Raw genomic sequence first — 21,351 nt, forward strand, 5'->3', positions numbered from 1 at the left:
TATATATATATATATATATATATATATATATACACATAAATTTAAAGGAAAAATGTATAAAATCATATGTGAGACAATCGCAAAGAGTGCGTTCTAAGTTACTCATGAAGTGCATAATGTATCATTTTATTCTTCTTTATTATTCGGTGAATAACAAAGATAAGTGATGTACCTTGTTTAACATTTCATGCGTATGGCATAGAAAAATTATGGACAAAAATTGGCCAACTTTGATTAACGATAACTTTGCGAAAAATTATCGTAAGATAACGTTGTTTCTTTAATGTTTGAAATCTGTACTTTAAGATAATATGGTCAGATTTTAAGTTTGATGCACCCTTGCTACTGTTAACTCTCAAAATATGAGAGTGTATTTGTCATATTGAAAATTGCAAAGTTTGACGAAATACACGAACTTTCTAAAATTTTTTAAAGAAATATCATTTACAATGGAAAAAAGTTCCAACTTTTACTTTTAATTTAAAAAAAAATCAAGTTGCTGCGATTTTTTTTCGTAATTATAATATTTCAAAGTTACCCTCGTCGTAGTGCATATATCGATAATACAGGTAATGTCGGTAGATATGTAAAAAAATGCGAGGGTAACTTTGAAGTGCTGTAACTTTGCGAAAAAAATCGCAACTCGTTTTTTTTTTAAAGGGGAAGGTCGAACTTTACGCCACTGCAAATGATATTTCTCCAAAAAATTTTACAAAGTCCGTATATTCTGTCAAACTTTGCAATTTTCAATATGACAAACACACACACTCTTAGATTTTTCTAATTTTGTTAATTAAAGCAATTAAAAAGAAAGAATATTACAAAATATTATACTTAAGATAAAAATAATAAAAGTTTGATTAATATACATATGTATAATCCTTTCATGTTTTTTATAATATTAAATATATTATAATAATAATTATAAGCTCATTAAACGATTAGCTTCATGGCTCAACTTATCCTTCAAAGATGCTCAACATGCTCTATAGATGGAGCATATTGATCCACTTTGCATCTTTGTAATTAACATAATTTTTGTCTTATTTACAAGATATTAAGGATTTATAAATACTTAATTATTGAGCCAAATAAACATGCAACGTTTTAAAGCATTTATTATTAGTCTATCATAATTGTGTGAAGATTTATAATAACTTAAAAAAAAAGTGTCACAATTAGCCTTGCTCTACCCTATATATAAATAAATTTAAGTATAAATCCAAACAAAAAGTACTTTCTCACATTTAAATAAAAAAATTTTAATTAATTTTCCTGGAAAAATTTTTGTCTTCACAAGAAAATGCCTCGAAAATCCGGAGGTAATTAAAGAACGTTGATATTATCGACAATTGATATAAATTTACGATTATTAACATAATAAATATTTAACTAATGCATTATTATATTTATGATATTTTATTATATGGCTTCTTTTTGGAAAGATTTTCTGCATAACTATCTTAGTTCAACCAGACATATGCAACGGATGCCATATTGCTTGCAAAATAGGTCACGCGCTGATTGGCTCAGAAATTGAACAAGTGCGCAGTATTGGGAATGCTACATCTTGCTTTTTACACCATGCTTGTGACTGTAATTTCTCCTCAATTTTAGAACTGACTGATAAAGTCTTTGTAAGTAATACATATTATTAATTTTGGAAATATATGTACCTTCCTCTATTGTACGTGCATATATACATGAAATAAAACTACAAATTTTTACATTTCAGATATCTGAACATTGCTTTTTTACATATTATAAAATGCCTACCACATGCAGTGCTCCAAGATGCACGAATTCTAATAAAGACGGATATTGCTGCACAATGTTTGCCCAAGATCCTAAATTGAAACAAAAATGGATTGATGCTGCTGGAATTCCTGATTGGAAACCTTCAAAATCAGCTGTACTGTGTGAGGTTGGTACCGAAGCGTGCATACAAATGTTTTATGCTATAACTTCCGTAAACACCAACAAAAATATCAATATTATAATTTCTCACTCAATATATTAAATTCAATATAATACGAATCTATGTAACAGTTACATAATTGTATGAAAAATTATAATATATTAATGTTACGTCAATGATAGTTAGTGGTACATATATTTTTCTCTAATGTGTATCTCTTATTTTTTAGGTTCATTTTCATTCATCAGAATTATTCCGCGTTGGTAGCAAAAAACTTATAAGGAAAGGTGCCATACCAAGTTTGTTTTGCAAATGTCAACAACCTATGAAAAGGAAATCCCTTGCAGAAATTCAACCAAAACAGCAATGTAATGAATCAATTGAATTTCTTCCTCACAAAAAAGAATTAAGGAGTGATCATTCATATGTTGCTACAAAAAATTCTGAGAAGCAAGAAAAAAAGAGATGCAATAGAGAACAGTATGTAATTGATGAATTGCAAGAACATAATTATTTTTCTCTTTCGAAAAAAAGAAAATCTATTGAGTCACGTAAGAAGTATGTCCATACTATACATTGTGTTATAATGAAAAAACCCATTAATATAAATTCATTGGAGACATATCAATAACCTGAAAAGGAAAATTACAGATCAAATTCTAATCTAGACATACATCATCAGAATGTACTGCAAACCAAATATTGACGGAGAGTTTATCTAGTCCAGAAGAATATAAAATACTAAAAGAAAAATTAAAAATGGCTGAAAAAGGAAGAGATATCTTAAAAAGTAAAGTTAATGACTTAGGAAAAAATATCGATAAAAATATACCGAAATAATCAATATAGTTTTTAATAAAGATCAACAAAGAGCAATTGTAAATGATACCACAAGAAATTCCAAATGGTCAAAAATAATCAAAAAAGGATTAAACTTGCATGTGGATCACATGGTGATAATCAGATAATTAAACTTGTTGCTCCATTTTCTTCATTAAGAAGTATTTTATTTATTAAGATGTATCTTATTTCTCTAAGAAGCTCTTCAGTTTAAAACAGACTAAGGCCGTAGTCAAAGTCTTGCTACAAATGCTTTGAAGCATCACATTGACCATACCCTAAGACATATATACAACAGGAAATCACGCAATACCTACTTCTAGTTATATATATAATAAAGCACTTTCTCTTTTGAATGCATTTCTAATTATAGAATATGTGGATATGTCGTTTTCAAATTGAGGAATTTCATTAAATGTGAAGATTTTTTTTATTACCTAAAGTTGCAAAATAGTTCTGATTTAACGTTTACATTATCCTTTTTTTTATTTGCTTTTATAGCTATTTCAGATTATACTCCTGGAGCTCAAATAAGAATTAATAAAGAAGTGTTTGATATTCTTGAAGAGACAGAAAGAATTATATGGAAAATCAAGTCCAAATTATTAGACAAGTCTATGAATGACAGTTTAATATCTTATCTTCATACTGCTTTGAAACATCTCCCTTTAAGCATTTGTCATTATGTTAGGGACAAATTAATATCTCGATTTATGTCAATGCGTATAAAGCAATTATCGGTAACTGTGAATGCTACAAAAAATATGAACAAGAATATATCATCAGCTTTTGGAAGTAAGACGATGGGAACAGAAATATTAGCTGATAGGCTTCAAATAGAAAAATTATGCACGAAAATACTGAGTTGGAGATAAAGTTATTTTTGAGATTAAAGCAAAACTTATTTTGTAGGTATTATATTTATTTTATAATATTATTTTTATCTATATGTTAAATTTATGTTATCACTGACGGTCATTTTATGTGATTGAATTATCAGTATTTTTCTTTTCTTATTATAGGTATGACAATGTATGATAAATATTATCTAACACATACATTTTTAAAATTTACGTTGAATAAATATCTTATATTTTTCTTGATTAATGACTTACATTTATATTTTTCATGATGTTTATAATTAATCTTTTATTTGAAATAATGCGTGTTTGTGAAAGAACAGTGAGCTTAGTACGATAACAGTGCAACTAAATTTTTAATTTCACAGTACAAAATACTCCAAACGTTTCGGTTCTCACAGAACTATCCTCAGTGAACAAAAAACTTACAATAAAATAATTTTAGACTTCATTAATTGATACGCTGTTTATCTTCAAACTTTTCTTCAGTTAAATTGCTAACGTCTTGTACTAAATATCGGTTATAAGGCTTGCGAAATGAAGGGTCTAAAAAGAAATAAAAATCGGAGTAGCAGTTTCTTAGGTAGTTTTTCACATTAAATCGAAATTCTGGAAACAGAATTGTTCCATCACTTCAGGATTTCGAGATATTTTGATCTAAAGTTGCAAAAAACCGCTTTTTTTTTTATATATTCGAGTATTTCTGCCGTAATATTAGCACTAATTTTATATGAAAGTACTAATCTTCTTACCTTCAAACTCATATTGTTTTAATCCGATATTTTTTTTTTGCTGAGATGACAAATTGGATTTTCGAAGTTTCAGTAACAACTGGATAAATGATATACATAAATATATTGCAATCAAAAAATGGAGATATATTTCTTTATTCATTGACAGAAAATTGAACTGCACTCCGGGCAAATTCGTTTTTACAGCGGAACGGAACAGCAAGACCAATCACAATTGCAGAAAAGAAAGCCGAGTAATGATTGCAGAATTGTGATTGGTCGCGCTGTTCCGTTCCGCTGTAAACTTCCATTCATGGGACGGCCTTAAGAGTCACAAATCAGGACTACTTTTTTGGCTTGCGCGCTATCGGGTCTCCTTCTCTCTTAGAATAAAATCACATGATGAGAAAAAAGGCTGCGGAATAGAGAATATGTCATTAAAATAATCAATTAGCGCTATTCAAAATAACGTAGAATAACGCTGATTGATTGCTTCTATGTCGCATTCTCTATTCCGCAATCGTTTTCCGTACCGTGTGATTTCACTCTTTTATTTGTGTATTCTTCTAGAGCATCCAATAGCAGCGAGTGCTTACGGATCTACTTCGCAACAGTTGAGTTTGCTGAACGCGACCCATGACACAAATAATGCTAAGGCTCTGCGCACAATAGAAAGAATAAGGAATTAGAAATAAAAAATGAACGACTTTAACCTATCAGAAATTGGATACTTCAGAATACATGGTTTCTAATAGGTTAAAATTGTTTATTCTTTATTTCTATTTTATTCTTTCTATTGCGCACAGGGCTTAAAGCCCGATGTTCCGATGCTTGAAATTGGTCCGAAATCTCGGATAAAGAAAAAATTAATAAATTACATTTGAACAATTTGATTATATGACCATTGCGATTGATCAATCCTTTCTTCAGCCAAAGTCTCGGATCGATTTGAAATCGAGAAAGTTTGCAATATTTATAAAAAATGTAAAAATTGAGTACATCTATAGTATATGAGTACGTAAAATTGAGTACGTCTATCCATAATAAGTACATACAATGAGTACATTTTTATTAAGTTTTGAAGTGATAGGGATATTCTAAATTCCAAATAATTATCTGAAATGATGGTTGTCCAAATTGTAACTGCACTAACTAAGTTATCATATAATCACAAGTTTTTAGCTTTTTCATATTAATTTTCAAGCTGAGCAAATAAAAGACACATATTTGAGACTAAACTTTAATACATATGCTGTTGCCATTATTCCTTTTCATGAGCAACAAATGCAGTGAAAGCAATTATGAAAAATTGACATTACGTGACATTTTTGCTGCCGCTGGCTGCGCATGGAAAGGCACCTTAATAGCGTCTTCCTGAATGCAGCCTTGGTCTGTTCGTGCTGCTTGAAATCCCCCAAAAACTTAAAATAAAGACAATGATTTGAACTTAAAATGAGATAGATGTAAATTTGGACTACTTCCACCATGGTTTGGACGTTAAAAAGAGAGAGAGCAAAGATGCTGAGGGCAAAAAGTTCAAGCAACGCAGACAATCTTTTCTCCTTTTTATCACATTCGACATATAATTGATTAGTGTGTCACTGCATGTATATATGTGTATAAATGCATTTGCACTTTGTACTTCGTACTTTTTAGACTTTATTTTAGCTTCGTACTTTATTATATTTTATTTCTGTTTATCGACCATTTGGGATATGGCAATAAATATCGTCAAAAATAGTTTGGGATCATTAGGAAAATGTAAGTGTTATATAGATAATTAATATTCTTTCTTAATTAGAACAAGTCACAACAATAATAAAATTACGTTAAAATAAATCATTAATGTTTTAAACATTTAGTGATCATTTTAAAGTCATTTTAATGTCATAATCATATTTCTGCTTAGATAATAGTTTTTTCAAAACTATTTAACATATTGTTTTAAAAGCCCTCAATAATATATATACCTTTAATTAATTATATAGTCAAATGTTCCTTTTTTATTTTGTTTTTTTTTAATTAAAGTTTTTAAAACAAATTTTTCTCTATTATATAAATTTTAGTTACAGAAATCTATAGCTATTATGCAATAATTTTATCTTTATTATTGACATCTTGCAGATTTACAAGCTGCTTCTGCACTGAGATATTCTACGGAAATGTCACCAACGTATAAAACATTAGTAGTAACTATTCCAAAACCATTTGTTTACATGGTCAAGTTGAACAGGCCAGAGAGACTAAATGCAATGAATCCAACTATGTGGAAGTAGGTGATTTCTTATCACTCCCTATCATTTCATAATTAAACTGTAAAAAAAAACTTATATTTTCATAAATTATTTTCATTTAGAGAATTTAAGGAATGTTTTGAGGGATTGTCAATGAATCCAGATTGCAGAGTTGTTATTCTGTCAGCTGCTGGCAAGACATTTTGTGCAGGTAAATTATAAAATAGCTATAAGGAGGATTACATATTCATCTAAATCTTGAAAAAAAGTTTATTTCATAATATGACAACCTGATGCTGCAGGAATTGATTTGCAAGGAGTGATGGACATGGGACAAAGTTTAGCAGAACATGAGGATATTGCACGCAGATCTAAATTAATAGAGTCTACAATTAAGGATTATCAAGATTCATTTACTGCTATAGAAAAGGTAATTTGTTATTCATGAAGATAATTAATGTAATTCATAAACATATATTAAGTACGATTGATGTATATTCTAGTTTTCACTGAGAGAATGTTTCATTATATCTCTTTAACTTATATGATCAAAGTAATGACACAGAATAATTTTAACAGTGCTTGAAACCTGTGATAGCTGTTATACATGGTGCTTGTATTGGTGCTGGCATGGACATGATATCTGCAGCTGATATACGTTATGCTTCTTCTAACGCATATTTTCAAATAAAGGAACTTGATATAGGCATGGCAGCTGATGTAGGTACACTTCAGAGATTTCCAAAAATTGTGGGATCTGACAGCTTAGTAAGAGAGCTTGTCTATACAGCGCGAAAGTATCCAGCTGCTGAAGCACTAGAAAGTGGATTCATAAGTCGCATGTTGGATAATGAGGAGAGGTAAAATAATAAATACATTGAAATAAGAAGTTAAATACAAGAAATATAAGTTTGTAATGATTATTCAAATAGAGCGATGTGAATTTTAATGACATTATTTATATTCTCTATTCAGCTTATTGAATAAATCAATAGAAGTTGCTGAAGATATTGCAAGCAAGAGTCCAGTTGCGGTGCAAGGTTCAAAAATGAGTTTGGTATATTCTAGAGACCATTCTGTCCAAGAGGGATTAGATCATATTGTGAGTGCTTTTTTTATTCCACCTGAAATGCAATAAAAAATTTATTTGTTTGTTATAAATATGAACACATGAGATATTTTCTTATACTTGAAAAATTGTTTTAATAACATATTTTTGGAATTTGTTTCAATAGGCGATGCATAATAAAGCAATGCTTCAAAGTGAAGATTTTTTGAATGCAGCTATGGCACAAGCTGTTCAAGGTGATCCTCCAATATTTTCAAAGTTATAAATTGTTTCATTCTTGAGCTTAATGTTCTTGATACTTCCAATGTGTATCACATCGATATTATTTATATTAATGTTATATTAATATTAGATATAAAAAAGATATATGTATTTTTTGAAAATGTATTTATATTACAAAATATAGAATAAATTTATGTAACTTTTCTAATCACAGATTTTAACATTTTTTATACTGATATCCCTCTTTTATGAAAATTATTTCTCTAAAATAATACATATATTTTTATATCAGGTAATATGTTGAGATAAAATGCTTTCCGATTTGGACTTTGCAGGTTTCAGCTCTGCCGATTTCGCTTTCATTTTATCAACAATATTATATACATTAATGTCTTCGGGAATTTTTACCTATAATTTGTATATTTTGGATGAAGATCTCAAATGATAGATTCAATAACACGACAAATCTTTCAGATAAAGTGTATACTCCTGTTGAAAAAAATCTTAGCAATATTAGAAATAAATCTATATTTTTACACACGATTAACAAATTGATGTAATGTTCATAATTAATTTTTCCAGTTTCCGCGTCGCAAGCTACGGCCATCATATCGGCCACTTCTTCTTTTGTAAATGGCTCTCCAATTTCCATAATTGATTTCTCTAAATCATCTTTCATGATATATCCATGATTTTCAGGGTCTAATAATTGGAATGCTTTCAATAATTCTTCTGGTTCTGCTGGTTTGAACCTAAGTACAGAGCAAGTATAAATCATTATGTTATCCATTTTTCGATCATACATCGGTTACTTATTTTGATAATGAAAAAGATTTTATTTAACTGTACTTGCGTTCATTGATTGCCTTGCTCATGTATTCTACAAATCTGCTTATTCGCACGCAATTATTCTCGACATCTTCAACTTCTACTTGAATTTCTTGTAACTCAGCTTCTGTGATAACACATCCTGTTAAATAAGTAATAAAAGAATTTGAATTGTATGTATTTTACAAAAGAAATGTATAAAATTATTAGAATTTTTATATCGTGAACATTACCTAATGCTCTAATTATAGTTCCCAAATCTCTAACATTTACCTCTCCAACACTAGCATTATCAAATACATCAAACGCTTCACAAAGTCTTTTTTCTAATAATGGTGGTTCGATAGACACTAAGTATATAATATACAAATTGTTAAGTAATTGATTATTAAATTGATACAAAAATTAATGTTGAGATATACTTACTGTTATTTTAGAAAATCTAATTTCAAAATTTTTTAAAAAGAAATAAAGTGTAGAGAACAATTTTCAAGGAACTCGATATGATTAGCTTTCAAGAATTGTTTGATCAATAAGTAATATGAAACTGTAATCTCTGGGAAATTTTAGTCTATAATAGAGCTTTTTCACATAATTATCTCCACACGAGTCATATATTTGTTTAAAAAAATTGAGAAATTTTATTTTACATTTGTACATATTAATTACAAAATCTTTGACTAGTACGTACATTTTGTTTCTCTTCGAGTTAACCGTCTTTCGAGGATACTCTTTTTGGACGCTAACGAGGGCAACGTAGATTGTCGATTCATTTGGGAAGACATGTCCTCACCAGTAATGCAAATAATATTTCTATTTTTTACTTAATTTTGCATAAATAAATTTGTTACAGCCTATATGGCAAAAAATCATGGAGAATATTATCAGTTTTTATAAAATATAACAAAATTTGATAAATTATACCTGTATTATTTAATAAATTATGCGTATAATTATTATTTGATATTAAATTGCAATAATTTAGATGCAATCAATAATATAACATGATACATGAATTAAACAATTGCAGGATATGTTGTGATAATTTCAGGATGTACATACATATTTTAGAGGCTGCATTTCAATATACAATAGTAAAAATCTATAGTTTGCGTTACGCTATACTATAAATTTTTAATACTGGAAGTATATATTGAAATATGACTATAGTTAAAAGATATCTTATGCTATTTAATGTAAAAATACAAAATATAAAAACAATAGATTGGCTACATAAATATAATACAATTGCAATTAAAAGTGAGCCGTTTGTCGATCGATTTCGATAATATCTTCGATAATCTCTTGAACTCGCGTTCCAATTTTCTTTGCTAAATCTGCTTTCTCATTATTGGGTAAAAAAAGGTAACGCCAAACTAAATCACCATCAATAATACCTCTTGCTGGGTTTCCTTGATTTCGTACATAACTTTTATACGTGCTAAATAAAAGAAAAGATAATAATATTCTCAATTATTAATTAAATTATATAGCAAATATATCTATATATAATTATAATTAATAACTTGCCGATAAGCTTTCGGATTTAAGCCTGCAATATGACAGATATGCGTAACCAATACATTCTGTAACATAAGTAATCTCCGATATGTTTTTTCTGGAACTGGCAGAATATAACCAAGGCTACCATCCAAAGATGCTAAAATGTAAAAAGAGATTCGCATAAAAATATTTAAATATTAATAATATTCCATTAAAGAGATATCACTATTTTTAAAATATATATTTGGACTTACCATACATAGTAACATGTCTTTTATCAGCGCCAGAAAACTGTTTTTTATCATTTGCCGGATCAGTGACTCGACATTTAATACGAAAGAAAGTGTTTATTTTTTGTCCTAAATGAAAATCCGCCTTTCTAATTAACTTTTGACCTCCCAAACTTTCTCTGGACTCTGGTTGATACATAAATAAAGCTAAATTGCTCTCTCCATCAGCTACGATAAAACCTAAATTTGAATTATCAATTAAATACTCTATTGTATACACTTCCGCAGGTCTAAAATCCTGTAATAGAAATAAATTATATATTTTAAATGCAAAATTTTTCAGAAGTATATAATGCATGTAAATTTAAAATTAGTAAATAATACTTACTCTGCTGACAAGAGAAAGTGTTCTATATTCTTCCTGAAATCTTAGCAAACTAATGGATTTATAGACGTCAGCTATCAAAATTAAACTTTTTATACTAAGCATTTGATGAATGTAGATCTGAGTATCGATAAAAGCGACCCCAACAAGATCATTATCTTTCAATTGCCAAATATAAATCTATAAAAAATAATTTTGAATGCTATTTACAATAGATATAATTCTTATAGAAATAAATTTAACAGGAATATAATACTTTTTGTCCAACAGCTGACACCAAAAATCCTGATACTTGTGTTATAGCAGTTATAGGTCCTTTTTGTTCTTTTGCATAAATTTGTTTAAATCTATTTTTGGTTAGTGGTTGGCCAGGCTCAGGTACTACTTCAATTATATCGAATATAAGTATCTGAAAATTAAAAAAATAAGATCACATTAAAAATTGATAAAGCTCAAAGATATTTTCAATATAAATATATAACTTACTCGTCCTCTACTTGTGATATCCTCGCCGTAATTATAATTTGTTCCTAATACTATGTAACCTTTCAAACCAGATCTCGTTCCTTCATAAGCCAAAGATACATTCTTTAAGCAAGTGACATGTTCCCATTGGTCCAACTCGATTTTTGTATTAGGAATAGTTTCCCATGAAACTGGAGAAAATAGTACAATGGAAAATTGTTCTTGAGACGGATAAAGAAACCTTTCTAGACGCTCTTCTTCCGTAAATTCCTATTTAATAAAAAAACGCATTTATTAATATTAATTTTTAATATCACCTCCTATTTGATAAATAGATATTGATAAATATTCTGGAAAATTAAAATAAATAACATATTTTTGTTAGTACTTTGTCTTCGCCGTTAAATCTGTAGTAACTTTTCAGAGGTTCAGCTGTGCTTGTTATAACACAATAAGTCTTGCTTTCGAGATGATATGTAACAAAATGAGGAGTACATCGCAAAGGGACTTTCCTAACTGGCCATGGAGCATCATACGACAAATGAGTTGGTAAAACACATATCCTTAACTCTTCCTAGAAAATAACATCTATGTGTCATCTTATTTCCTTCCAATGTTCTTATTACCTTATTATAAAATATACTGTAAAAATACTGTACCTTTCTATTAAAATACAGAAAACCTTGAGGGCAATTAATATTATTAAAAGGTGCAAAAGATGTAACGGGACCGTCAATGCCCATTGGATGTGTGCGTAATTCACCGCGTCCGGTCAAAAATATCCAATGTGGATAATCGCTGCAGATAAATACTCCATTATATCCAGCAATGTTGCTAAAATAACGCATGACACAGATGCGAGTGATGTTCCTGTTCCTTGGAACATCTTCTTCTTTGGGTCTTGGACTGCAAAAGAAATTCAATTAAAAGCAATAATCTAAGTAAAGAAGCTTTATTATATACTCCATTTTGGTGCAAAAAACTGTTATTTTAATACATTAACTAATGTATATTTAATATAATTATATATATTTTCTCTCTAAATATTAAAATTATATTATTTTATATATTAGAATATATATATTAGAATTACTCAAACCTTAAACGTCCTGGAATAATTCCATGGTCCAATTTCTTAAATCTCAATTTTAGATATCCTTTTGGATATCTGTAAGCTTGATAGATTTGTAAATCCGAATCGAGACGTACCAAAAGCATCGGCCGATTTCCATGATGTCCTAGAGCAACCATCAGAATTTCACGAACCTATAAAATTAGATAAGAAATTATTAAGAACAAGTTTTTTTAGGATTTCTACAAAAAGACACATTTATAGATAAATTACCTGCATATCAGGATGAGGGATCTCATTGATCGGAGTTGATTGTAAAGTTGTAGATTCCATACTATCATGCAATACGTACTGGCCATAGCCAAAATTGCGAATAAGGTAAGATAATCGTAAATCAGGTAAAGAATAAATTTCTAGCGTTCCACTGTCTCTATATACAAGTAGCCAGTATGTAGACTTAATTTCTTGCAAATGTCTTTGCCACCTATTATATGAAAATCCATATTTAAAAAATGTATTAATACATAGTTCTTTAATATCAGAGATATCAGACTAAAATGTGCTTAAAAAATAGTTAGTCAAATAGATTTTTTCTTTCAATATTCTAATTTAATAAAAAAAAATATAAAGTTTGATGAAACATTAAAAAATACACTGTATAACGTGTGGTTAAATAGGAATTTTACCAAGGTGGTTTCTTAGTAGTACCATCCGATGCTTTTAGATATGATGGTGCAGGCATTTGAAATGCTGGAGCATCGCCGTACAATAGATCGTCTTCATTATCGATATTGCTAAGTACAGACGGTTCCTCTACATTGTATTCTTCTTCAGTATGTTCATCATCTGCGTTCTCAAATAATTGCGTTGTAAAAATTCCGCTTACATCTCTATAAGCGCATAATGCCTCTATCTGAGGACGCTAAACATATATATATTATACAGATATTAAGGCTATTTCATGAAACATTTATGTAATATTAATTATAAAATTAAGAAACTCACAAACAGTAGATTGGCAGTCTGAGCATGCAATCTTGCTGTACCTCTTACTTCTCTAAGTGTCAATAACATCACTTGTCCATCTTCTGACAATAGTGCTACATATGGATCAGCACAACTTGCATGTACAATTGGACATCCAAGATCTATAGGCATATGTTGAATCTGTAATTAATAAAATCAAAAAGAAAATATAAGTATTATGAAAATATAAATGTTATCATATATTTAGCGATTAAATTAATAAAGAAAATTAATATGAAACAAAAATTAATATAAAAATATTATTTACTTTGCTTCCACGTTTAAAAAATTTACATTGAATGAAATATATGAAATATTTACATTCATATTCAATAAAATATATTGCGTAAACTAAAGATTGTCTATTATTAGTGATATTGAATATTTTATTACTAGATACAATTTATTTATAATAATAATAAAGATTAATGTACATACTTGTTCAATGCCTTGCAAAAGACGCACCCCCATTTGAGTAACTTGTACAATGTACCGATTAGCACCAAGATTACCAGCAAATATTGTACTCCCTTGTGTACTGAATCCACTCTGATCTACCTCATTAATCTCTTGACCAGTTTGCAGAACCTATGAATAAATTAATAATATAAATTAAGGCTTAATTATAATTTATAGAGGATATATAAACTGATATTTATAAATATTATGTTGAAAGTATGATAAGTAGTGATACCATAGTTGAATCTTCTTGACTTAATATCAAAAAAGCGTGAGATCCTTCTTCTGTTCTGATTTCATCATTGTTTAAGATGCCAATGACAGTCCACATATCTTCACAGCCAGGCAATTGAAATGTTGTCACAACCTATTTTTATTAAAAAGATTTATCAAAATGTAATTATGCTTTTGTTAACGCTCTGTAATTCGCAAGTTCAATTTTAATAATAGATAATTTTAAATTCTTTCTCTAATCAATCTACAATTAATTGTCTTTTTCTAAATGTACATAAATATAAATTCTATATTAATTAATAAATGTTTTTTTTTTGGTTAAAATAATATTATTAGCTTTATTTAGACTAAATAAATATTCAATAAATTTAAAAGAATGATATAAATTTAATTTTATCGACAATTAATATATTAAAATTTAAAATATGAATTGTGTGTAAGATATACCGCAACTCACTGGCTCGTAAAGGTGCAGTGTACGGCAGTATCTCGCGACATGACGCTTGTCTTACCATGTCTCCAGATACATATACATAATATATAAATATGTTATTAAAAAATGCGCAGGTGTGTGTGTGTGTATGTATACACATATCTATCATATAATTATGACTTCCGACACTGTATATCTTTACACGAACCACAGAGTTATGAGCATCCGAGATCAACCTCATATCATTTACCTGAGGACGTACAGAACGTTGTAGTACACAAAGTGCACCGTTCTTTCCATATCCAGATGTCGTCACAAGTTCTACATCAGGGTCTTGATTTTGTAGAAATTCTTCCGACAGGAAGGCTGGTTCTCCCATTGAAATATTTCCACACGGTCCAATATTCAATAAGCTATCACATACCTATGAGTAAAAAATTAACTGTAAAAAGCACAGAACAGATAAACTATTATTGAAATTAATATAAAACTTGCTGATACCTCAAAAATATATGAAGTGATCTGAATGGATGTATGAGTTTCACTGCCATACACTTCTAGCTCTTCTGGATCTTTGATATCTAATACATCTGATGCCATCCAATCACCAAGAAAGTCTTGTTTTGTTTTTTTGGCTGGAGTTTCTTCGCTCTCATTTTCTTCAATGATAATCTCATTGTCATTCAAATTTTTCGAAGTTTCCGGCTCCTTCTCCGTGAATCGTAAAAGTAACGAATTACCAAGTCGAGAACCAAGGAAAAGATAATTATCCTCACACATACATACCTAAAACGTAACAAGTAACATGTATTTAACATAAGCATACATATTGTCGAAAAGATAAATATTTCACACACACACACACACACACACACACACACACACGCGCGTGTATGTATATATACAGCAATTAAAAAATCAAGTATAAATATTTACACATGATGTTAACACACTAGCAGCAGCCTTATCAAAGTGAAATCCACGTACAGATCGCATACTATCGGCAAAGAGAGACAAAACGTAGAGTTCACCACTTTTCAAAGAAATAACTAAACGATCTGCAGATATAAATGCTACCTGTGATCCTTCTAAACTCATCTTTACTCCTTCCTGTGGCTCTGCAAAAATAAAAGTAACAAGAATGAATTCAATTAATACATAGGTATCATAAATCATACATATTATCAGAAATTCTATTACTAAAAATTCTACTTACTTAATGGAAAATTTGTACTTGAGTCTGCTAAACTGTTAAGTGACACTCCATAAGGTGGTATACTTTGATTCAAATAAATAAGCGAGTTAACTGCCATTATTAGGGTACCACCTAGAGGTTTTTTTACAGGTACAGCTTGATAACAATCAAATGGCAAATTGGAGACAGACCAAATAATAGGATGAACCCTTTGCTGTATATTTAAAGATATGGCAACCATTGCACAAGTATCTTGTCTTACCGCAATACGACTATATAAATCAAAATAGTCCATGAGATTGATAAACATATAATCTCTCTTATTTATTTTATAAAAATGTATTAATTCTTACCCTGAAAATGTTCTTACTGGCTCGTATAAAATTAATAATGTAGGTTCGTAATATCCATGTAGGAATTGTAAGTCTATCACATTATCCATCTTTTCCTCTAGTGTTTTCAATACTATCATGTATGAGGATAGTATCGGAGTCTTATTGGTAGATGTTAATTTCGCACTGTCAAGTAAATCACCATCATCAAGGCTAGGATCCTTACGAAAAGGTAATACAACTAATTTTCTACCAAATATCAGCATTACTGCACATCTTCCCTCGGGATCCACTCTTACTATTGGTATATGATGATGATTTGTCCATCCATCCTAATAAAATAAAATGTAACTTGAAAGTTTGAGATATCTGCAGTATTAAAAATAAAATTTGAGATGATTGATACAGCTCAATGTTAGAACTCTTATCAAACAAAAAATTCTAGTTTAATTCATAAAATTATCATCATACATCTGACACTAAAAATTTTAATTGAGAAATATTATGATTAAAACAAAGTATCCAAAGTATTCAAATAAATTTCAATGTGACTAAGATAAAACATTATGGTATTTTGAGATATTTAGTTTAATGTTTATGATATTGTATTATTTTTTAAAGAACAGAAAAAACTTCTAAATATAAATGATAGCTCTAAAAACAAAGTTTTTAGTTTTCAGAATAAAATTAAAAGCTCTTATAACTCTTTTCCATAAAAATTGGAACCTTTATTTCTTCTTCTTCGAAGTAATGCAACGACACAGTTCTTAGATCATGAATATCTTGATCATATTCAACAACAGATAACTTTGCGTCACGAAAGCTGAGCAGCAAAGAATCTCTTTGAGATCCAATGAGATGAACTGCCTGCATGGACATGATATTTCCGTGTAAAGTGTATTGTGTCAAGCACTCCAGTTTCATTTTAGGGGGGCGTATTTCTGCAAGAAGAGAATATATGTATATATTCTTCTATTTTATATATTCATATGCCAGTAGTGTTTTAAGAGGAAATTAAAATAAAAAAGTACCTGTATATTTTTCCCTTCGTGTCATGTCCACATCAGGAATCAGACGAAACACCCGTATAACATTCGCGCCGGCAACAACGAGACATTTCTCGTTGCGGTTGAAAAAGTGGCATGTGATCGCGTGCTCGACTCCAGTTGCGGGATGGGTACTTTTACATATAGAATACATGATTGGACGTCACCAAACGATGCAAATTATCACGGATATATTTTAGAGAAATGTTTATTTCTTAGATTATCAGTGAAAATCATGAATTAGCATACACGATGTAACATGACGCATTGTCGTGTAGGTTAGGTAATAGTTTAAAAACGAGAAGTCTGTTTTTTATTCCTGCACTGTCCTGTCTGAACTGGTGCACATGGTGCAATAAAAGTGCAATTTTACGAGCCGCTAAGGATGAAATTACACGATGCGAAAAACGACTGCGAACAGAGAAGCGTCATAGAAGCTACCAATCAGCGTTATTCTGCGTTATTTCAAATAGCGCTAATTGGTTATTTGAATGACGCATTCTCTGTTCCATACACGATGCGGAAAAGGGCTACGAGATATAATGCGTCAGTGGCCTAGTTTCCATCGGGATTTAAACTGAATCAGGGCCTCTATTCTTGAGCACATACGAATAATTTTTGCATACGAAAATGATAGTTTCTCGACTGTGATTGGTCGATTGTATACGGAATTGCTATTTTCGTATGCGATATTTGTTTAAGAATAAGATCCCAGAATGTAAGAACCAACCAATTACAATCAAGTATTCTCCTGTCGAATTTTGCAGTCAAATGACTGGGGAATGTTCGATTGTAGTTGGTTGGTTCTTACATTCTGATTCAGTTTAAACTCTCGATGGAAACTAAGCCATTAAAATAATCAATTAGTACTATTTGGAATAACGCAGAATAATGCTGATTGGTTGCTTCTCTGACGTATCTCTATTCTGCACCATGTGATTTCACGTAAAGGAGATATTTCATTTGTGTGTTTTTGTCGTACGATAAATTTTTCAAGCCTGTTGATTAGCTAGGGATAGAAAGATCCGAGAATCTCTCTGTTCTGTATGTACACATTTGTCGTACAATAAAAACGCACAAATAAAATAGCACGCTAAGGGTGAAATCCAGTCAGTATAAATCAGAAGTTAGAAGTTAAAAATTGACGACTATGATTGGTCAATTTTTAGCATCTGACTTCTGATTTGTGACTAATGGCTTATTATAGAAAACCCATCTGCGTTATTCTTATGGTGGAAGAGATAATATAGTCTTCACTTTGCAAATATCTCTTTCTAAATCTCCGTCGCCTCTGTCTATAAATGTCGCGTCCATGTCAAGGGAAAAGGCTACCAACTGTGAAACATGGGGCGATATTCATAGTCCGTTTTTATTTTAATATTGTCTTAAGATACTAATACAGCCCTCAGATTGAATTATGGTATCTTAAGATTATACTCAAAGAGTAAAGAAAAACAGGAGGGTATGTATCAATAGTGAGGATAGCTAAATTCGCGGATGTACATTGATGTATGTCATGGCAACCATCTTAAGCGTCCATTTTTTATGCTAGTATATAGTATATAGTCACTTCCATTTATTTGCTTAGAACCAAACATTCTCTTCTGTTTCTCTTTGATTGTATTTAAGACAATCTAAATGTAAGAATCGACTATGGGTGCTTTTCAGCAAGGGCACTATCAGACATTGTGTAACACTGTAAATCGTTTCATCCTTGTTTAACGTAGACAAGCAATAAGATGTAATGATTCACTGTGTTACATTGTCTGACTATGTCCTTGCTGGAAAGCACCCTATGAATACTGGCCTGTTTCGCGTCGTAAAATTGATACTGAATTTTTCCTTGTTTAACCCGTATTCATAGTTCTTTTTTATTTTAAGGAAGGCTATTCTCCAAGGCCTCCTTGTTTCATAAATGGATATCAAGTCTGCCTTCCCGAAGGAAGGAATATTTTATGGATTTTAGTAACGTACTGAAGGCTGCATGTCATAATATAAGCAAACTTAATATCATGAATTACGAATAATAAAGGTTATAAAGACATTGTTAATTAAATAAAGTCGTGATTAAGCGTTTTGCAACAATAATGGACAAAAATAAAACTATTAGCGAATTTAATTGGACGCACTCACTGCGCACTGATGCATATTAAAACTATCGTACACAAAATAATGTAAATATATGTTTATAAATAAACATGGAAATTGATCAAATTGTGAAATACTCAATATATTTTATTGTACTGTTAGGTAAAATATGTATTTCATAATTCGAAATATTGTATTTTATTTTTATACTCAAATTAAATTAGCGTATAACGGCTTTAATATGCATCAGTGCTTTCAATCAAATTCGTCATAATACTTATTATACGAAGAAGGAGAAAATACTTTTGATACATTTTATTTTCGAAAAAAAAAAACTATCGAAAATAATTATTGATGCGATAGATCTAAATTAAAAGCTGTCGAAAATAAGAAGACCAGTGTGACGAACTAAATTTGGTGATTTGATTGGTTATGAAAGCTGCATCTCCTCCTTAAAGAAACTCGTAACCTTCCTTGAGAAAAGAAAGTTAATAAGGCTCCTTGTTTGGTCAAGGAAGGTTTATGAAACATGAAATAAGAAACAAGGAATCCTCATTTCTCAAGGAAGAACTATGAATACGGATATAACACACTTTAGGTTTCTCTTTCTATAGAGGTCGTTTGTGTGTGGGTTAATTTCCATAATTTTTGCAAATATACAAAAATTATGAATAGATTCTTATATACATTTTACCATTTTTAAAAAACATTTATAAAATTGTATATTTAAAAAGAAGGAAAGGATTATTTAAAAAAGATAAAAAGAATTAGTTAACCAGTATTTTGAAGAAAAGAAATAAGATACGAATGACTTATCGTAAATGCTCTAAGGGTGAAATTATATCAGAATAAAAAAATAGTATTGTTTGTAATCTGCATTATATATATTTAATTACATATATTTAATTTATGATATGACACAGAAAAAATTTTATTTTAAGAAATTAAATATACTATAAAGATTATATCTAAATTAGTCTATACATGTAAACTGTGAATACAATGAAAAAAAGGCGTCGTGATTTAGACAGCCAATCAGACCGTTAATTTATTCATCTCTGTTTTCTAAAGTTATAGTTACGACTAAATTTTTACATAATTAGAAATAAAGTAAAGAGTCTGAGCACAAGAATTATCGTAACACTTAGAGATTTAAGTTGTAGACGTAAGTAACGCACAAGCTTTGCCGTATGATGTATTGCCGTCTCTTGGAGACACGAAGTAAGTGTTATGACAATTCTTGTACTCAGACGATGAAAATAACTAATGCAATTGTTACCGTTATCCCAAAAATATAACTGCATTACCATGAACGTTACTCAGAAGAAAATGTAATATCGTTACTCATTCGTCATCGAAAAAAGTAATTTGTAGCGATAACAATGTTACAAATAACAATGTTACTTGCAAACCTTGATTTTTTTTTACATACTTAACCCTTCAGCATCACATCAAAATTTTTTATCATAGTTTATTCTCTGGACCGTTAAGGAAAACAGAGTATATTTTTTATGGTTCGGGACTACATAAATATTTTAAAAAATTCATGTACACTTGTGAAAGTTAACAATAAAGAAATTTAACAATAAGTTTTTATTATAATAAAAATTAGACGGTATTTTATTTATTTTCACATATAAAAATCTGAACAGAATTTTTCATGAGAAAACATGATATCAACTTTTAAAAGGCACAAAGTAATGCTGAAGGGTTAATTTTTATAAATGATAAATACTTATAAATATGATATAAAATGTAATGTTGTTATATAATTATTGCGTACCTTTTCGTGCGTAAGTTATCAATAATTTGTGCATATCTAACATTGGATCTTTCATATCACAATTTTTATTACCGTACAATTTAATTTTGTAATTTTTGTATTCACGTCGAAATTCAACGTCGAATTCTTCCTTTAATTCAAGTGGTATTACATCCAAAAAAGTACAAACGGACATACATGAAGCTGGTGAAAAAATTAATATAAATATTAATATATTATTGTTAATAATAAATTGTAACAAATATTACTATAAAATATTGTAAAATAATAAAGAAATTGAAATAAATAAAATATATACAGGGTATTTGAAAATTAGTGATAGTGTATGAGTCTTTCGCACAAGAGCAGAAGGAACTAAACTGAGAAGAAAAGTCCTCTACCATTGTACAATTCGCGAT

At 29.6% G+C, this 21,351-nt stretch overlaps 5 protein-coding genes across 10 annotated transcripts in view; 2 read left to right on the forward strand and 3 right to left on the reverse strand.

Moving 5' to 3' along the window:
- The first annotated feature begins 1,536 nt into the window (after positions 1-1,536).
- On the forward strand, positions 1,537-3,648 carry LOC108752677 (THAP domain-containing protein 2-like). 4 transcript variants are annotated; one of them, XM_018493704.1, is made up of 4 exons: positions 1,537-1,637; positions 1,736-1,924; positions 2,148-2,398; positions 3,260-3,648. In XM_018493704.1, the coding sequence occupies exons 2-4, from the start codon at positions 1,769-1,771 to the stop codon at positions 3,297-3,299; spliced, it is 447 nt and encodes a 148-aa protein (XP_018349206.1). In that variant the 5' UTR covers positions 1,537-1,637; positions 1,736-1,768; the 3' UTR covers positions 3,300-3,648. The 4 variants fall into 4 exon arrangements, with proteins under 4 accessions (XP_018349206.1, XP_018349204.1, XP_018349205.1 ...); XM_018493702.1 differs by lacking the exon at positions 3,260-3,648 and adding an exon at positions 2,570-2,710 and having other exon boundaries at positions 2,148-2,476; XM_018493703.1 differs by lacking the exon at positions 3,260-3,648 and adding an exon at positions 2,570-2,710.
- Positions 3,649-5,698: 2,050 nt separating this feature from the next.
- Positions 5,699-7,966, forward strand: LOC108752675 (delta(3,5)-Delta(2,4)-dienoyl-CoA isomerase, mitochondrial). The gene is made up of 7 exons (XM_018493697.1): positions 5,699-6,110; positions 6,474-6,621; positions 6,706-6,794; positions 6,886-7,013; positions 7,163-7,443; positions 7,559-7,685; positions 7,819-7,966. The coding sequence occupies exons 1-7, from the start codon at positions 5,963-5,965 to the stop codon at positions 7,915-7,917; spliced, it is 1,020 nt and encodes a 339-aa protein (XP_018349199.1). The 5' UTR covers positions 5,699-5,962; the 3' UTR covers positions 7,918-7,966.
- On the reverse strand, positions 7,636-9,640 carry LOC108752676 (EF-hand calcium-binding domain-containing protein 2-like). Of its 3 annotated transcripts, XM_018493699.1 has the most exons (6): positions 9,627-9,640; positions 9,394-9,556; positions 8,936-9,052; positions 8,724-8,844; positions 8,416-8,626; positions 8,119-8,282 (listed from the first exon to the last, which is right to left on the reverse strand). In XM_018493699.1, the coding sequence occupies exons 2-6, from the start codon at positions 9,485-9,487 to the stop codon at positions 8,163-8,165; spliced, it is 663 nt and encodes a 220-aa protein (XP_018349201.1). In that variant the 5' UTR covers positions 9,488-9,556; positions 9,627-9,640; the 3' UTR covers positions 8,119-8,162. The 3 variants fall into 3 exon arrangements, with proteins under 3 accessions (XP_018349202.1, XP_018349201.1, XP_018349200.1); XM_018493700.1 differs by lacking the exons at positions 8,119-8,282; positions 9,627-9,640 and adding an exon at positions 7,636-7,707 and having other exon boundaries at positions 9,394-9,616; XM_018493698.1 differs by lacking the exon at positions 9,627-9,640 and having other exon boundaries at positions 9,394-9,616.
- A 207-nt stretch (positions 9,641-9,847) lies between these two features.
- On the reverse strand, positions 9,848-17,351 carry LOC108752427 (cleavage and polyadenylation specificity factor subunit 1). The gene is made up of 21 exons (XM_018493231.1): positions 17,068-17,351; positions 16,763-16,977; positions 16,058-16,368; positions 15,726-15,976; positions 15,446-15,627; positions 15,011-15,295; positions 14,760-14,933; positions 14,078-14,209; positions 13,822-13,971; positions 13,363-13,524; positions 13,044-13,279; positions 12,631-12,841; positions 12,385-12,551; positions 11,945-12,191; positions 11,674-11,859; positions 11,307-11,555; positions 11,077-11,229; positions 10,824-11,000; positions 10,460-10,733; positions 10,233-10,362; positions 9,848-10,143 (listed from the first exon to the last, which is right to left on the reverse strand). Exons 1-21 carry the CDS (start codon positions 17,234-17,236, stop codon positions 9,957-9,959), a joined length of 4,248 nt encoding a protein of 1,415 aa, XP_018348733.1. The 5' UTR covers positions 17,237-17,351; the 3' UTR covers positions 9,848-9,956.
- A 3,749-nt stretch (positions 17,352-21,100) lies between these two features.
- The window catches only part of LOC108752536 (juvenile hormone acid O-methyltransferase-like), a 2,822-nt gene continuing 2,571 nt past the window's right edge, over positions 21,101-21,351 (reverse strand). The window contains exon 4 of the mRNA XM_018493389.1: positions 21,101-21,136. Coding sequence (XP_018348891.1) covers positions 21,101-21,136 — 36 coding nt within the window. The remainder of the gene's footprint in view (positions 21,137-21,351) is intronic.

Source organism: Trachymyrmex septentrionalis, unplaced genomic scaffold (genome assembly GCF_001594115.1).
Source record: "Trachymyrmex septentrionalis isolate Tsep2-gDNA-1 unplaced genomic scaffold, Tsep1.0 scaffold60, whole genome shotgun sequence".
NCBI lineage: Eukaryota > Metazoa > Arthropoda > Insecta > Hymenoptera > Formicidae > Trachymyrmex > Trachymyrmex septentrionalis.